Source organism: Giraffa tippelskirchi, chromosome 6, assembly GCF_054371585.1.
Source record: "Giraffa tippelskirchi isolate mGirTip1 chromosome 6, T2T-mGirTip1v1.2.pri, whole genome shotgun sequence".
Taxonomy (NCBI): Eukaryota; Metazoa; Chordata; class Mammalia; order Artiodactyla; family Giraffidae; genus Giraffa; species Giraffa tippelskirchi.
The window spans coordinates 83,975,790-83,993,546 of NC_137280.1; the positions used below are offsets into that span (position 1 = coordinate 83,975,790).

Here is a 17,757-nt window from a genome sequence, read left to right on the forward strand (position 1 = left end):
AAATCACTGGAGATGGTGACTGCAGCAATGAAATTAAAAGATGCTCACTCCTTGGAAGAAAAGTTATGACCAACCTAGACAGCTTATTAAAAAGCAGAGACATTACTTGCCAACAAAGGCCCGTCTAGTCAAGGCTATGATTTTTCCAGTGGTCATGTATAGATGTGAGAGTTGGACTATAAAGAAAGCTGAGTGCCAAAGAATTGATGCTTTTGAACTGTGGTGTTGGAGAAGACTCTTGAGAGTCCCTTGGACAGCAAGGAGATCCAACCAGTCCATCCTAAAGAGGATCAGTCCTGAGTGTTCACTGGAAGGACTGATGTTGAAGCTGAAACTCCAATACTTTGGCCACCTGATGCGAAGAGCTGACTCATTGGAAAAGACTCTGATGCTGGGAAAGATTGAAGGTGTGAGGAGAAGGGGATGACAGAGGATGAGATGGTTGGATGGCATCACCGACTTAATGGACATGAGTTTGAGTAAACTCCGGGAGTTGATGATGGACAGAGAGGCCTGGCTTGCTGCAGTCCATGGGTTCACAAAGAGTCGAACATGACTGAGCGACTGAAATGAACTGAACTGATCTGATGCACCCTTTGCCTTTGCCAGAAGGGTGAGGAGGACACCGTGTTCCTCCTCCTTTCCCTTCTCTACTGCATCCTCCTTGAAAACCTGTTGGGAAAGGGAAATGCAGGAAGATTCCCCCGCAAAGCCAAGCAAGAAAATGCAGATATATGCAGATTGATGCAAGTTCAGGCAAAAGCTGTCTTGTCTCCCCAAGGGCGTTTGGGGAATCATCCCCTGCCAGCTCCTCTTTTCTCCTATCCTGGTGGAAGGAGGGTCCAGGCTGCAGACTAACACTTGGGCTGAGTCCCTTTCATTAAGCACCTACTGTGTGCAGGGCCCTGCACCAGCCACTGGGCACACAACAGGATCCAGGTGGACATGCCCTGCTCGTGGCCTCAGGGCTCTGATCAAGCCAGCAGATGAATACCCATTTCAGAAGCTATCAGATGAGAAGAGTGAAGCAATGTCAGACATGGAGACAGCCTGGGGGATGGAGGTGGGGGACACTTAATGTGAAGCCTCAGAGAGGGACCCTGCAGGCAGAGAATGAGCCAGGTTTGGAGAGAGCTGGGGGTAGGGCTCTGAGGTTGGAAAGAGCAGGACTGGGAGGATCACTGTAGACCTTGAGCCTTGGAAGAGGTCTGGATTTTATTCTGAGGGCACTGGGTGGGAGCAATTGGAGAATCTGGAGCAAATAAGGGACCTAGTTTTCCTGATGGGTCAGTCGATGAAGAGTCCACCTGCAAAGCAGGAGACCAGGATTCAATCCCTGGGGCGGGAAGACCCCTGGAGAAGGAACCGGCAACCCACCCCAGCATGCTTGCCTGGGAAATCCCATGGACAGAAGAGCCTGGCAGGCTACAGTCCATGGGGTCATAAGAGATAGACATGACTTAACGAGTAAATCACCACAGGTTTTGAAAAACCCACCTGTTGAGGGTGGGGGAAAATGGGTGGATTCAGAACATGTTATGGATTTCCTGGATGGTAGCCTCAGAGTTGGAAGCCCTGCAGGGTGGTGGGAGGTGGGGGAAAGTGTGGAGGAAGGCAGGGAGGAGGGAGGGGAAGCAGTTATGCCTTCCCTGACTGTATGACTCCAATTATGGGATGGGAGGAGGGCAGGCAGGACCGGAGGACTCCCCCTGGATGGGGGAGAGGGGCAGGGCAGTCCCCAAGGGCCCAGCAGCAGTGGTCTAAGCAAAAGGGGCAAGGATGTCAGGTTGCTGAGGGGATATCTGCTGCCACCACTCTTGCCTGCTGCCTGGGCATCCCCAGTGTTCTCATGTCTCCCTGTAGACAGGGCAGGGGTCAGAGATGAGAGGTTGTGAGCTGTTCTAGCTGGTTCAGCATGACCTGCTGGGTAGGTCCTGGAACACCGAATCCTGCATTCAGTAAAAGCAAACCATCATTACCACCAGTGGCTGTCATTTTCTGTAAGATTCCCTGATTCCAAGTCCTGAGGATTCTGATCCTGTGATTCCCAGGGCTCTCTGGGTTTCAGGATCTACCACGGGTCACCTGGGGTCCCCGCTTGCCTTGCCTGACTCAGAAATGAGGTGCAGGGTGGGTCAGGGAGGTGCAGCTCTCCTCCAGGGCTCCCAGCCCTGTCCAGTCTGGGACACCTGGCACCTGGAGAAGTCCAGGGGCGGGACCTGGGAGTGCCTCGGCACCTAAGGGCCTGGTGGGTTGCAGATTCCTGCCCACCGTTGGGTTGGCTGCATGAGCCCAGGAAAAGACTTGTCCCTGGGCCTGAGCCAAACACTGAGGGGAGTCAGCAATCCAAGTGGCCAGTCTTGCTTTACAGGCCCACACAGAAGGGCCCATTTCTTCCTAGCTCTGGGCCTTTGGGCTGATTGGTCCTGGCACAACTGCCACTGGGGACTTGAGGGTTCGCGTCAGTGGTCCTCATCTGCAGCCAGCTTCTGGATGACTGCTCTATGCACGCTTTGTGGGGTACTTGCCAGGTGGGTGGTTACATGGTAGGGTGGTGTCTATGGACAAGGTTATGTGACGACGAGTAGACTGCATGATGGATGTATCAACAGGTGTGTTAGCAAGCTAAGGGCTCACTCATCACTTGGTTCAAGGCCTCCTCTATGAGACTGATCCCATTAACCAGCTGGCTCCCAGGCTGTAATGTGGATGAAATTTTGGCAGAGCTTCAAGGTGGGGATGGGGGTGCATGAGGAACCTTTGTGGGGCCCTCCCTGGCCTTCCACTTTCCTGGTGGTATATTCTCCCACCTGGTATTTCCGGCCTCTCAACCTCTAGCTCATCTGAAGCCCCCCACCTGAGACCTAAGGGATCACCATTTCCACTTTATACAGAAAAAACTAAGGCTCAGAGTGGGCTGTGACCTGCCCCAGAAACAGGCATCAGGAGCTTCATGGCCAAACAACTGCTGGAGCACCAGCCATTGTTCCTATATCCCAGCCAGATTATTTCCTGGAAATGGCATGCATCACTACTGCTAATATCACATGCCCATCCTTAAGTGAAAAGGAAGCTGCCAAACTTTTCCTGGGTGGCATCTAGATCCTAAAGGAGATCAGTCCTGGGTGTTCATTGCAAGAACTGATGTTGAAGCTGAAACTCCAATACTTTGGCCACCTCATGGGAAGAGCTGACTCATTGGAAAAGACCCTGATGCTGGGAAGAATTGGGGGCACGAGAAGGGGACGATAGATGACATGGCTGGATGGCATCACCAACTCGATGGACATGGGTTTGGGTGGACCCCGGGAGTTGGTGATGGACAGGGAGGCCTGGCGTGCTGCGGTTCATGGGGTCGCAGAGTCGGACACGACTGAGCGACTGAGCTGAACTGATTACTGAGAGAAAAGAGAGGGAATCTTTAGGGTAACCAGGAATTTCTGCCAGAAATCACAGGGTTATGAAATCACCTAGGCAGATATTCAAGAAAAATTTGGCCAGGCAAGTATGTCTTAAACATCAGGAGGAAGAACCCTGAGGAAAAAGTATTTCTAATATATGTGGGGAAATTTTTTTCAGCCTTTTGCCCCACATACCTGAGCTTTTTTTTCGGCCACCAACACAAGGCTTGCAGGATCTTTAGTTCCTGACCAGGGATTGAACCCAGGCCCCAGCAGTGAAAGCACTGGAGTCCCAACCACTGCACCACTAAGGAATGCCCACACCATACCAACCCAGCAGCCCATGAGAGAAATGATTTAAGTTCCAAAGATTTTTTTCTTTTCTGTGAGCGACTTTTTTATCAGGGCAGAATGCTTTCCACATAAGGAAAAGCAAATCCTGAGGTTTTTTTTCAGCTACTAGCTTGTTCACCCATGGTGTTGGCAAGGTTGAAGGAAAATAGTCCTCTTATTAAGTGATGTTGAGAGTTAATTAGTATGTTAGTGGTAGGCATTTTGGCATTAATGTAAAAAATGTGGCCCAGCACTGCCAGATCAGGGCTTACTCACATGGTACAGATGGAGGTAGAAGGGTGTTCATTGGCCATCATGACCCTTTCTCAGATTATTTTTAACTCCTCCTGGGGTTACAGTGCCCCATGTGGCCCCTGCCTCAGTCTGGTGTGGGACAGTCCTGTGAATCAATCATTGTATGGTCTACAATCTTCAGTGAGGCAGTGATCTGTGGAGTTGTCTAGGGAGAGCGCTCAGCTCAAGTGTAAGGAGGTAGGGAAGGGCCACTGGTGCTGATCTGTGAGCTCAGTCGCTTCAGTGGTGTCTGACTCTTAGCGACCCATGGACTGCAGCCCTCCAGGCTCCTCTGTCCATGGGATTCTCCAGGCAAGAATACTGGAGTGGGTTGCCATGCCCTCCTCCAGGGGCTCGTTCGACCCAGGGATTGAACTCGTGTCTGTTTCTGCATGTGCAGGCAGGTTCTTTACCACTGGCATCACCTGGGAAGCCCCAGGGGCTGGAACAGGCAAAGCGGTCACCAAGGACCCAGGGCCTGTCTTTCCCGTGAGAATGGCTAGCCATGCCTGAGCCCTGCCCCGGGAACCTCTCCAAGAATAGATGGGATTTAAAGTGAGTTGATTTTCTGGAAACCACTCAAGATCATCACGCCAACTAAACCCCTCCTTGGACAGGTGGGGGAGTGGAGGCTGTGCCCTTGTCCAGGACCATCCTTCTCCCAGCCCCCACCCCACTTTCCCTCTTTGTGCCTCAGCTTCTTCCCCATCCATGGCTCTCTGGAAGATAAGGCAGGCCCTCACTGACCTGTGTATCCACTGCCTGCAGCAGAACAGTGACTCCCCAAGGCAGCTGAGCAAATCTAGTCAGTGCCCTGAACTTCTGAAGACACCAAGGTACAAAGGGCCTGGACTGTCCAAGGTAACACCAAGAACTGAATTCTTAGCTGTGCCTCAGCCTCTTGGCTGAGGAGCTCAGGGTGGGATTAGCTTCATGCCTGGAATTCCCCAGGCCTCAAGTAGACAGATGCCCACTGAGAGACCTTGGCCTCCTAGGTGGGATTAGGACAGCTTCATTCAAGGGGCCCCAGCTGGTAGAGGCTAGCACAGCAGGCTCACAACCCTCTTGGGTGCCCCCTTGTGCCCGCTCTGAGGATCTACAACAGGGTTGGAGGCTAGGTAGGGAAGATCACACCGTGGAATAAAACCAAACCAACAGGCTTTTCCTCCCAGGGTGCAGCTGTCCTTTTACCACCAAGAAATGACGGGGAGTAGCACAGAGCTAAGAAATATGTATAACAAGGCAGGCAAGACAGATCTGGGGCCAAACCTGTGGCCTGCAGCACACCCCGAAGCTCACAGCAGAGTTGATGGCACTGAGCAAAGAAGAGAGCTGGGAGTGGGGAGGGGCTCGCCATTCCTAGACCACTCCCCCCTTCTGGAGAATCCAGTGCTGGGGCCCTACTCAAGGAGAGGAGGACCCCTCCCAGAGCACTCACAGCTTGGCTGCACCCTTTTGAGTTCTGCAGGGTGTGTAAAGAAAACAAGAAGTGTATCTGGGCACTCAGTTTTCCCACTAAGTTTTATTTGGGCAGACCCGGGGACAGAGGGCCTGCACCTAAAAGAAGGTGTTGGGCCTCTTGGTGGTGAAGCGTGGCTTGTGTTGGCGACGGAGGACCCGGTGGGGCAGTGGGAATTTGATCTTGGAGTCCTGTGATAAGAAAAAGGCAGGTAAGGGGGGATGGGGGTGGAAGGCTCTTAACTTTGTCTCCCAGGGACCACTGAGGTGTGGCCACCCCCCACTGGGCTCCTGCGTCAAACCCGCTGCCTTATTGCATCTCCCAAGGCTGGGGGAGCTGCCAGACCAGTCTGGTGTTCCAAGAGAGCCCCCTCAGCCCAGCCTGCCCTGCAGGGCCCTGAGGGCACTCACGTGGAACTGCTTGACCGCTGGTCGGCGGCACTTGCTGGCTGCGATCTCCTCCACCTTCATGATCTGGATTGAGTGGGCCCGGGCTCGGTGCCGGGCACCCATGTCTCGGTCTGCAGAGATCAGGAGGGGGCAGGGTGAATGTACACATTTTCCCATCACGGGAGGGGAAGCATCTGGTCCCAGCAGGCACTGGCTACCAAGTGTGTAGAACCTCCAAATTCACTTTGAGGGGCACAGCCGCAGCCCCACAAAGGCGACGAGATAACATTTGCTGTTAGCACCTCTGTTTAAACCACTGCTACAAGAAACAGCAGTTCTTGGGTTTAGGTGCTTGGATTCTGCTCCCGGCAGGTGACACGCTGGGAGCACCCAGGGTTGCTAATGCCAGGTCCCATCCCCGGACAGGGACTGGACTAGGTTTCTGGGCGGCAGCTGCATCTGTACCTCAAGAGGGAGGTTCCAGATGCAGCTGGTAGTGGTGAACCAGCTCAGGAATGACCAGAAGCCCTCCTCTCCACCCACCCCCGGCCTGAGTCTACCTACTGCCAGGTTCCAGAAAAAGGCACGTTTGGGGCATTCTCTCCACTCCTCCTGCCCCCAAAGCAAATACCTCCCCCTGCCTCCATCCCTGAGGACTGCCCCACTAGCCCTGAGAAGCCGCTTGCATTTGTTGTGCCTCTGACAGGGAACGTGTCAGACTGAGCCGCAGGTGCCTGCCCTGTTGAGTCTAAAGGAGAGACCCGGCGGCTTACAGCACTGGGTGACGGCGCCGGCTGTGGTCAGGTCCCGGTACTCCCGGTACATGTTGTGGGTACCGCTGCGGGAGTCATAGCGTAGCCAGATGCCAAAGTTCTTCACTCGCAAGGGAGATTTCTCGAACACCTGTCAAGGAGAGGAGACCGGCTGAGGCTAGAGCAGCAAGTGGGCCTCGACCAGGGCCCCCCACCATCCCTGCGTCTCTGCCCCCAATGCTATGAAGGATGGTCCAGCCCCTGGACCTCTCTTGCCTGTCTCCCAGTCCCTGTACCTTCAAGCACCCGAGGGGAAATCTGCTGTCTGAGGGAAATCCCCATGGTAACCGCAGGGATACAGGGCAGTCCAGGCTGGGATGCTCCCCTCACGGGGACCAACACAGCTTCTGACTCCCCCACAACCAACCAACAATTCTCTTGGGACCATCTGGCCCAAAAAAACCATCAGTTACCCAATGCAGCCTCACTGTGCAGAGTCCAGCACCACCCCCCACACACTTTACAGATGAGGCCCAGGGTTTTCTCATTAAGAAAAGGGCACCAAGCCACCTATTCCATCCTAAAGTAGGGCGTGAAGACCACAAAACAACAGGATCAGGGGCTGTAAAGTCTGCTAACTCTGGAGGGTAACAGATGCCCCATGGGAAAGTGTAAATTCACCCCGATCCCACTCAGCTCCAGACACCCCATACCTGTCCACAGTAGACGATTTCCCCCGAGGATTTCTTCATCTTCTTCAACTGAGACACAAAGTACCAGAAGCGGGACTTGGCAACAACATGATTAGGCGCAAAAATTCTCATGCGATAGAGGGGCGGCGTGCGGCATTTGGGGGTCGGCAGGCAGCGCCCCACCACCTTATACTCTCGAAGCTAAAAAAGAAACAGTGATTGAGGCGGGGACCAGCACCCAAAGTCTAGAGCCAACTGCGGAGACTCACTCTGCTCCCTTTCCCAAGCCTGTTGACAACTGGATCAGGGGATGGAGAAGGTCAAGTCCCACCCCGGTGCCTTCCTGTGATATCTGGGTGACTGTGGGTCATACCACTGTCCGAGCCTTCCACATAAAAAGGAGTGAGAGTGGGGAGGATTAACCCAGGTGCCTGAATGCCCTTTGCCCTGGCTCAGGAAAGCTGGGTGAGGCTCTCAGCCCCTCTCCCCCTTTACGTTAGCTAGAAACAGAACGGTGGGGCTGCCTCCTTCCTCCAACACCTCATCTATCCAGCTCACAACAACTTGTCAAAATGAAAATTCGAGACCCCAGAGACAGTGACCAGCCGGGAATCTCACAGCCAACTCCAGGCAAAATCAGGACAAGAATCCAGTTCTCTGCCCAGCTCTGGGTTCCCCGGACTTAGGTCATGACTTGCAGCTGCCTCAGTTTCCCAGCTGCAGTCCAAGAAGTTTGGACTCCCAAGCAGAAGCTCCCTGCAACGGGATGCAACGGGGATGATATCTGCCACGTTCAAATCCTGGGAGACAGTAGAAAGGAGCCACCTCCACAAACTGCTCGTCACCATTTTACTAATTAATGTCAATAGAAAATAACCCCAAACATCACAAACTCGATTCTTATTTTAACCTCTCAATCTGACTCATCGGCCTCGCAGACTACCCATTCAGGAAGGGACCGATGCAGTCGGACCCCTTTCCAGTGTGCAAACTGGAGCTGGACAGCTGAGAATGACCCACCCAAAATGCGTCTCCGTAGGGTCTACTCTTCCATCTCTAAGCCCTAACGCTGATTTTGCCCAGCACCTACCACAGCAGTTAAGACTCCCACTCCTCATGTCAGCCCCGAGTTACAATAATTTTCTTCTACTTCTCTTACAACCATGTCAAGAGAAACAGAACACTACTGCCCGCCAACCCCCACCCTTGGCACCATATTCACTTCGCAAACGGAGAAACTGAGGCTCGGAAGGTCGACGAGGTCCCGTGGCGCGTGTTTCCACACCGCTCAATTTGACTCTTCCTGTGGAAAGGAGACTCGGACTCCCCGGCCCCCACGATTCCCGAGCCGGTCTGGGCCACGCTCTGGCCTCCCCACGCGGCTCCCGCAGTGGCCGCCATGTTGGCCGCAACTGGAGACCTCGGCGCACTGGCCCTAACCGGAACGCGCACTCCCCGCGTGTCCCATGCCTCCTCCCGCAGCCCCCGATTCGGTCCGCGTCGCGTTCTCTGACTCTTTGCCCCACCGCGCCCGTCTTACCGTCCCTGAGGCCTTCATGGCGCTCTACCCACGACCGCCGCCACCCTCGAAAAGGAAGTGGCCGCCCTCGCGCAGCCGCTCACCTTGATTTCGCGGCCGGAAGTCCCTCCCTGTCGATGCCGCGAGCCCATTGGCTCCTCAGCCCCGAGCTCAATAAGATTTGCTTCTTCGTCGACTCCAGATCTACCAACCTCTCACAGCCCGGCCTCCCTTCGCGGAGAGACTACAACTCCCGAGACGCAGCGCGACTAGCCCTCCTGTTCTAGCGAGGCGTAAGAGCGCGTCAGCGCGCGCGGCATGCCGGGAGTTGTAGGTACAACGGGCGGTCTCTGAGGTCGGTTCCAGGTTCCTGCCTTTACTTTACATCCATCCTGTATGCATCATCATCCCGGTGATGGGGCTCCAGGATCTGAGCGTCCTCTTCTGTAAAATGGGAATGTGTGCTTAGTCGCTCAGTCGTGTTCATCTCTTTGCGACCCCGTGGACTGTAGCCCGCCAGGCTCCTCTGTCCATGGGATTCTCCAGGCAAGAATACTGGAGTGGGTGGCCATGCCCTCCTCCAGGGGATCTTCCCAGTTTAGGGATCAAACCCAGGTGTCCCGCATTGCAGGCAGATTCTTTACCGTCTGAGCCACCAGGGAAGCCCAAAATGGGAATAGTACTGGTGTTTTTTTGTTTTGTTTTGTTTTTCCTAGTAATGTTACCATACTGGCTTTCCAGGTGGCGCAGTGGTCAAGTATTCACCCGCCAAGAGACACAGGTTAGATCCCTGGATCGGGAAGATCCCTTGGAGCAGGAAATGGCAACCCACTGCAGTATCCTTGCCTGGAAAATTCCGTGAACAGTGGAGCCTGGCTGGCTACGGTCCATGAGGTCGCAAAGAGTTGGATAGGACTGAGCACCTAACACTCATTCATTCACACTCAACTCGTGTGAAAGGGCAGGTACAGAGCAGTTAACAAGCGCTAACGTTCATTAAAGGCTTTCCTGGTGGCTCAGTGGTAAAGAATCTGCCTGCCAAGAGATGCAGATTCCATCCCTGGGCCAGGAAGATACCCTGGAAAAGGAAATGGCAACCCACTCCGGTATTCTTGCCTGGGAAATCCCATGGACAGAGGAGCCTGATGGGCTACAGTCCATGGAATCGCAATCAGAAACACTTAGCAAACACAGTAAACATTCATTAAGCAATGGAATAGTAATTATTATTATGGGAGGATCTGATTTGTGTTTCATAGTAGCAGATATTCAAACCCCATCTGCTTGTTTCCAGTACAGATCCTGGGGCAGAGTAGGGCTTGGGGCTGGGGGGTGGGGGTTTGTGGGGGTGCTAAAACTGATCAAGAGGCAGCCCCACCTTTGGAAGCTCAGGGCTTAGCAATTTGTTTAAGCAAAAAAAAAAAATGGCTCCTCTGGAGGGGAGACCCAGAATGGAAAAGGAAAGAACTCACGAAGCCAGGCTGTGAAGAAAGACGTGAAAGAGGATAAATTGGAGGGTTTATATTAGGAGAGAGGGCTCTTGGAGGAGGTGACTGCTGCTGCTGCTGCTAAGTAGCTTCAGTCATGTCCGACTCTGTGCGACCCCATACATGGCAGCCCACCAGGCTCCCGCATACCTGGGATTCTCCAGGCAAGAATACTGGAGTGGGTTGCCATTTCCTTCTCCAATGCACGAAAGTGAAAAGTGAAAGTGAAGCCGCTCAGTCGTGTCTGACTCAGCGACCCCACCGACTGCAGCCTACCGGGCTCCTCCGTCCATGGGATTTTCCAGGCAAGAGTACTGGAGTGGGGTGCCATTGCCTTCTCCAGAGGAGATGACAGCTGAGCCCAATTAGAATTTTTATTTTATTAATTACAAATTAATAAGTTTAACTAAGATATGGTTCACAGGGACTTTCCTGGTGGTCCAGTGGTTGAGAATCTGCCTTCCAATGCACGGGAGGTAGGTTTGATCCCTAGTCAAAGAACTGAGATCCCACATGGGGTGGGACACATAAACCCACATGCCCACTTGCTCTGGAGCCCTGTGCTCTGCAACAGGAAGAAACCCTGAGGACCACAACAAAGATTCAGCACAGCCACAGTTTTTTTATAAAGGGGAATATCAGTTAAAAAAAACAAAACGATATAGCTCACATGCCATACAATTCACACATGTAAATTGTACAATTCAGTGTTTTTTTAAACTACATATATATATATACATACATACATATATATATACATACATATATATATACATACATATATATATACATACATACATATATACATATATATATACATATACATATATACACACACACTGGAGAAGGAAATGGCAACCCACTCCAGTGTTCTTGCCTAGAGAATCCTGTGGATGGAGGAGCCTGACGGGCTGCTGTCCATAGGGTCACACAGAGTTGGACACGACTGAAGCGACTTAGCGTGCATGCATGCATTGGAGAAGGAAATGGCAACCCACTCCAGTATTCTTGCCTGGAGAATCCCAGGGACAGAGGAGCCTGGTGGGCTGCCGTCTATGGGGTCGCACAGAGTCGGACACAACTGAAGCGACTTAGCAGCAGCAGCATATATACACAGTTGTGCAATATCACCATAAAATTGAAAACATTTCCATCTTCCCCCCGAAAGAAGCCCCTTACTCTTAGGAGTCACTTGCCATTCCTTCCCCATTCCCCAGCCCTAGGCTATAGCAATCTACTTTATACCACTATGGATCTCCCTAGTCTAGACATTTTACATAATTACATGCGTGTTCAGTCTTTCAGTCATGTCCGACTCTTTGGGGCCCCATGGACTGTAGTTTGCCAGGCTCCTCTGTCCCTAAAATTTTCCAGGCAAGAATGTGGTGGGTTGCCATTTCCTCCTCCAGGGGATCTTTCTGACCCAGGGATTGAACCTGTGTGTCTCCATCTCCAGTATGTCCTGCAATGGCAGGTGGATTCTTTTCCACTGCGCCACCTGGGGAATTGGAATCACACAAAATGAGATCTTTTGTGCTTGGCTTTTTTCAGTTAGCATAATGTTTTCAAGGATCATTGACATTATATCATGGATCAATACTTCGTTTCTTTTTACAGCTGAGTAATATTCTATTGCATAGATATAGTTTGTTTATCCATTCTTCAATTGATGAACACTTGTGTGGTTTCTACTTTTGGCTATTGTGGATAAGGAAATAATGACATTTCCATGCAAATCTTTGTGTCAGTGTATGTTTTCATTTCTCTTGGATATTGCCAGGGGTGGAATTGCCAAGTCCCTTGGTAATTCTGTGTTTAACCGCCAGAGTGGTTTATAAAATGCCTGTATCATTTTACATTTCCATCAGCAATGTGTGAGAGTTTCAAATTCTCCACATCCTCATTGATGCTTTTTATTATTTTTCTCTTATTATAACCGTCCCAGTGGTGTGAAGTGGTATTTCATTGTAGTTTTGATTTGCTTTTCGCTGAAAAGCAATTTTCATTGCTTTGGGGCATCTTTTCCTGTGCTTATTGACCCTACCTGTATCTTCTTTGGCGAAATGTCTATTCAATTTCATTGCCCATTTGTAAAGCATTTATTTTATTTATATATTTTTGGCTATGCTGGGTCTCCCTTGCTGTGTGTGGGCTTTCTCTAGTTGCAGGGAGTCGGGGGGCTAGTCTCTAGTCGTGGTGCACAGGCTTCTCAGTGTGGTGGCTTCTCTTTTTTTGAAGCCTGGCCTCTGGGGCACTCGGGCTTCACTAGTTACAGCGTGTGGCTTAGTAGTGCATGGGTTTAGCTGCTCTACAGCATATGGAATCTTCCTGGAGCAGGTATCGAACCTGTGTTCCCTGCACAGACAGGTGGACTCTTAATCACTGGTCTACCAGGGAAGTCCTGCCCATTTTTTCCCCCCAAGAAAAGGCCTCACATACTTATTACTAAGGCAAAGCATTAGCTAACAACAGAGAACCAACTATTCCATCCATCCTATAGAACACATGTGGGCTATTGCAATGGTAGTTTAGTGGTTAAGATGTAAGTGATAAGGCAGGATGCAAGCGACCTTGATACAGCATAGATGTGTGCTACTTCATATGCAGTGAATATGAGAGTGCAAATATCTTTTTCAGTGAGTGTTATTGTTTCCTTCAGATAAACATACAGAGGTGGAACTGCTGGATCAATATGGGGCTTGCCAGGTGGTGCCAGTGGTAAATAACCCGCCTGCCAATGCAGAAGCTGTAAGAGACATGGGTTGGATTCCTGGGTTGGGAAGATCCCTGGAGGAGGGCATGGCAACCCACTCCAGTATTCTTGCCAGGAGAATCCCAGGGACAGAGGAGCCTAGCAGGCTCCATAGACTACAGAGTCGGACATGACTGAGTGACTAAGCATACATACAGGACATGAGGGATCTTAGTTCCTGTACCAGGGATGAAAGCTGCAGCCCTTGCAGTAGAAGCTCAGAATCTTAACTGCTGGACCACTAGGAAAGTCCCACTCTTGTCTTTTTGATGGCATTTTAACAGGTGTGAAGTGATATTTCATTGTGGTTTTGATTTGCATTTGTCTGATGACTAGTGACTTTAAACATCTTTTCATGGACTGTACCTGTTGGCCATTTGGATGTCTTCTTAAAAAAAAATGTCTGTTTGGTTCTTCTGCCCATTTAAAAAAGTCATATTGTTTGGGTTTTGAGTTCTTTATGTATTTTGGATATTAACCCCTTATCAGATATAGAGTTTGCAAATATTTTCTCCCATTCTGTAGTTTGTCTTTTCATTTTGTTGATGGTTTCCTTTGCTGTGCAGAAGGCTTTCAGTTTGATGTAGTCCCACTTGTTTATTTCTTTACTGCTTACTGTTGCATGAAGCAACTGTTTTCTAACATAACATTTTACTTCCTTTAATGATTTTTTTCAGTATATATTTTGAGTTATTTCCTTAGTGACTGTTCTAGGCTTACCATATGCATTTCAACTTAGAATCTCCTTGGATTTTTGCTGTCTTAGATTGTTTAAAAAATATTTATTTTGGCTGCATGGGTCTTAGTTGCAGTATGCTAACTCTTAGTTGCATCATGCATGTGGGATCTAGTTCCTCATCTGGGGATCAAAGCTGGGCCCCTGCATTTGGAGCATGAAGCCTTACCCACTAGACCATCTGGGAAGTCTCTATGCTGCCTAAATTTTAAGGACATATATAGAAATGTTGATCTTACATATCTCATTTCCTTTTCCCCATTTTGTCCTATTATTGTGTGTGAAAGTTGCTCAGTTCTGACTCTTTGCAACCCCCTGGACTGTGTAGCCCACCAGGCCCCTCTGCCCATAAAATTCTCTAGGTAAGAATACTGGAGTTTGTATTCCCTTCTCCAGGGGATCTTCCCGACCCAGGGATGGAACCCGGGTCTCCTGCATTGCAGGCAGATTCTTTACCATCTGAGCCATCAGAGAAGGCCATGCTATTATTGTTATTATTGTGCTATTATTGTTTTACATATTGCATCCACGTGTGTTACAGAACAAATAATACACTGTTATAATGATTACTCCACGCAGTTATATGTTTGATAAAGAATCCAAGAAAATAAGGGAGGGCAAATATCTAGAGTTGTTATACTGGTTTTCTCTTTTTGAATTTCTGGTTTGATTCCTTTGCTTTTGTCAGTTAGAGTTACCAGAATGGAGCAGGACCCTATGGTCTTCTGCCTGCCTTTTGTCTACGACAAAAAACTTTAGCCAAAGAATAAGTTTAATCAGAGAAGTGAGAAAACGCAGAAACAAAGGGAAACAATTCAACAAGACTAAACAGTAACAGTTTAGTCATTAAACATAGTCAAGGACTTTTAGTTCCTCTTCGTGAGTTGTAAATAATATTCTGAGCAGTATGCTGTGTGCTGTCTTTAAGACACTGAAATCCCTACCAGGTGGAAGAAGTGAACTACATGATAACCAGACCGTAGCCATGACATAAGCTAAGCTGTTACCGTTTTGAGAACCGGCCTCAAGGACTTGGGAACAAACTGACCCTAGAACTGAAGATTAACTGTAAGGAAACAGTCAGGGTGATGCTGCAGACCACTGAGCGACCGATTTGAAGATGACTGTCAGAGCTGGCTGTGCTATTTCTGCATGTAGCCCCCTCCCTCTGTCTATAAAACCTCTTGCCCACTGATTGTCAATGGGTGGGGGGTGTCAGCCTTTGGAAGGAGTCCACCTTCCCTGCACCCCAATTGCCAGCATCCAAAAATAAAGCAAACTTTCCTTTCTACCAACTTGCCTTTTTATTGGCTTTTGAGCAGCAAACAGCCAGACCCCACTTTGGGTAACATTACTACCTGGTGTTATTTCCTGATTTTAATACAACTTTGTTCCTCTCATCTCCTTTGTGCTATTATTGACAAATATATTACCTTTCTACATGTTATAAGCCCCCAAATAAAATAAATAATTTTTATACAACTGCTTTTTAAAATTAGTTGAGACAAAAGGAAAAATATGCATGCATGCTGGTTTTTTATAATTACAGAATTACCTTTATCCGTGGTCTTTAATTTTTTGTATGCATCGAATTAATGTCACCCCCCTCCCCTACCCCCCTTTTGGGGTCTTTCTCTGCTGAAGAGCCCAGGAGGGAGACTAGTCAGTCGATGCCTTTCAGGCAGACACTTAGGGTGTGAAAATCTGAATGCTTGGAGGGAGAAGAACATGACAGAAAAAGGGTGGTCAGGGCATTAGGCTTGCACCTTCCTGCCTCTGGCGGCCTCCCTGGGCCCATTGGCAGGTGAGAGGCGACTCCATTAGAACGGTGCTGCCGTGAGTGTCCACTAGATGGCAGAAGAGCCTTTGCCTGTCTTTGCCAGGCTGAGGCTAAATAGCCTAGGACATTGATGTGGGGTAAGCAAGTTTCCTGGGCAATACTACTCTGGGCCTCAGTTTCTCCATCTGCAAGATGAGGCTAATTATAGTCCCCAGCTTGTAGGGTTGTTGGGAAGTCTGGTGCGTGCGTCCTCAGTCGTATCCAACTCTTTTGTGACCCCATGGACTGTAGCCCGCCAGGCTCCCCTGCCCATGGGATTTTCCAGGCAAGAATACTGGAGTGGGTTGCCATTTTCTCCTCCAGGGGGTCTTTCTGACCCAGGGATCAAACCCGCATCTCCTGCATCTTCTGCATTGGCAGGTGGATTCTTTATAACTGAGCCATCAGGGAAACCATTGGGTGGTTTAAAAGGTGTATAATTGTTTGTACTGGGGTAGTAGGGGCTCTCTGTCTTTGCTGGCTGTACCCCTCCTACTGTGTGTGAACTTAACGCTCTAGGTCTTAGTTTCCCCAGACTTCGGGGAGGGAACAGACAGTGGAAAGAAGTCTTAGAGCCTGGTGCACAAAATGAATCCTGCGAGGGCAGGAGAGGATCCAGAGGAGGGGCAGTAGGAAGGACGGGGAACAGAAGGGAGAGGGGAGGAGGGTAAAGTGGAGAAGGAGGGTGATAGGAAGAGCCCTGGCCTTGGGACCTGGCGCTACTGTCACCAAAGCCTGGGTCAGGATGACCCTTGCAGCTAAGAAGAGGGACGAACACTTGGGGAGAGGGGTGTTTGTGTGTGTGTATTCTGTCTAAAAGTGTTTTTTGTCTGTTTGTTTGTTTTTACATTTTGGCCCTACCTGGCTTCTCTGCTAGCTCAACTGGTAAAGAATCCGCCTGCAAAGCAGGAGACCCTGGTTCGACTACTGGGTCTGAAAGATCCCCTGGAGAAGGGATAGGCTACCAACTCCAGTATTCTTGGGCTTCCTTGGTGGCTCAGATGGTAAAGAATCTACTTGCAATGCAGGAAACCTAGCTTCAATTCCTGGGTTGGGAAGATGCCCTGCAGGAGGGCATGGCAACCCACTCCAGTATTCTTGCCTGGAGAAATCCCAGGGACAGAGGAGCCTGGTGGGCTACAGTCGATGGGGTCGCAAAGAGTTGGACATGACTGAGCGACTAAGCACAGCACAGCACCTGCCTGGCAAGTGCTGTCATGGTTCTCGCTGTGCCTCTGACCCACCCTCTTGCCCCATGCAACCCTCCCGGCTGCCCTCACCTGGGGCCAAGCAGGAATCTGCCCGGATAAGCTGGCCCTGGACCAGAGATCTTAAGCCAGGCATCGCTCTGTTTCTGTTACCATCATTCAATTAGGTGCAGCCAAGTTCCTGGTTCATGAGCCTGCCTGAGTGCCCTGGACCAGTTTGTTAATCCAGGCTTCTCATGCATCATCAAGTTGGCCCTCCTGGGCTGTCCTGGCTGTCACATTTGGAGCTCCGCCATCCTGACCACTCCCTTCTCCATCTCAGTACCTCCATCCTTCCAGGGCTCTGCTGGCCAGAATTCTGCTCCTTGTCCTTTTGTTCCCCAGATGTCTGCAAGCCACCTCCTCCCCTATACCCCAGGTGCCACCCCATCCTTGCCCTAGCCTTGTTCCCCCCTCATCTCCTGTCCCCAATTGTCCCTGCTCTCAACCTTCCTAAGGTTCCTCCTCTGAATTCATTCATTCATCATTCATTCATTCATCAGTACCTACTGTGTATCGGGAACCAGGGACACAGCCGTGACCATGACAACCAAAAAGCTCCAGCTAGAAGGGAGCTGACATAGCAATGGGGGAAATGGCCAAAAACAAGATAAAGAAGAAAAATATGTACCACAGCAGAGTGTGGCATGCAGGTTAGGGAGAAAAATTAAGTAAGGAAGGTGGGTCTCCGTGGGCTCTGCACAGTTATCTGCCCTCCCTCCCACACACACCCAGGGGCCAGATCCCTATTTTCACTTCTCAGTCTATCTAGGGGGAATCCTAGGGCATTGTGAGAAGGAGAAGAAAAGCAAGCTCGAGGCTCTTTCTGCATCACTCAACTGCCCCCAGCCTCAATGTTCCTCTCTGTATATGGGTA

General features: G+C 50.3%; 1 protein-coding gene, 1 long non-coding RNA gene and 1 other non-coding gene across 4 annotated transcripts; 1 reads left to right on the plus strand and 2 right to left on the minus strand.

The window, feature by feature from the left end:
• Positions 1-5,531: 5,531 nt before the first annotated feature.
• Positions 5,532-9,134, minus strand: RPL18A (ribosomal protein L18a). 2 transcript variants are annotated; one of them, XM_081496435.1, is made up of 5 exons: positions 8,944-9,134; positions 7,342-7,521; positions 6,650-6,779; positions 5,898-6,007; positions 5,532-5,678 (listed from the first exon to the last, which is right to left on the minus strand). In XM_081496435.1, the coding sequence occupies exons 1-5, from the start codon at positions 8,989-8,991 to the stop codon at positions 5,586-5,588; spliced, it is 561 nt and encodes a 186-aa protein (XP_081352561.1). In that variant the 5' UTR covers positions 8,992-9,134; the 3' UTR covers positions 5,532-5,585. The 2 variants fall into 2 exon arrangements, with proteins under 2 accessions (XP_081352561.1, XP_081352562.1); XM_081496436.1 differs by lacking the exon at positions 8,944-9,134 and adding an exon at positions 8,861-8,914.
• LOC145511820 (small nucleolar RNA SNORA68) lies at positions 6,098-6,231 on the minus strand. Its single transcript, XR_014058194.1, has one exon. It is a non-coding gene; the product is annotated as a small nucleolar RNA SNORA68 (small nucleolar RNA).
• Positions 8,807-15,105, plus strand: LOC145508844 (uncharacterized). Its single transcript, XR_014055625.1, has 2 exons — positions 8,807-9,194; positions 14,762-15,105. It is a non-coding gene; the product is annotated as an uncharacterized LOC145508844 (long non-coding RNA).
• The last annotated feature ends 2,652 nt before the right edge of the window (positions 15,106-17,757 follow it).

What these genes read in the sequence shown, in the direction of transcription:
- RPL18A (XM_081496435.1), bottom strand. Translation starts at nt 8,991, where the DNA reads ATGGGCTCGCGGCATCGACAGGGAGGGACTTCCGGCCGCGAAATCAAG. An exon ending in CTTCCGGCCGCGAAATCAAG is followed by an intron (nt 7,522 to 8,943) that starts GTGAGCGGCTGC and finishes TTTCTTTTTTAG; the next exon opens with CTTCGAGAGTATAAGGTGGT. An exon ending in AAATCGTCTACTGTGGACAG is followed by an intron (nt 6,780 to 7,341) that starts GTATGGGGTGTC and finishes TCTCCTTGACAG; the next exon opens with GTGTTCGAGAAATCTCCCTT.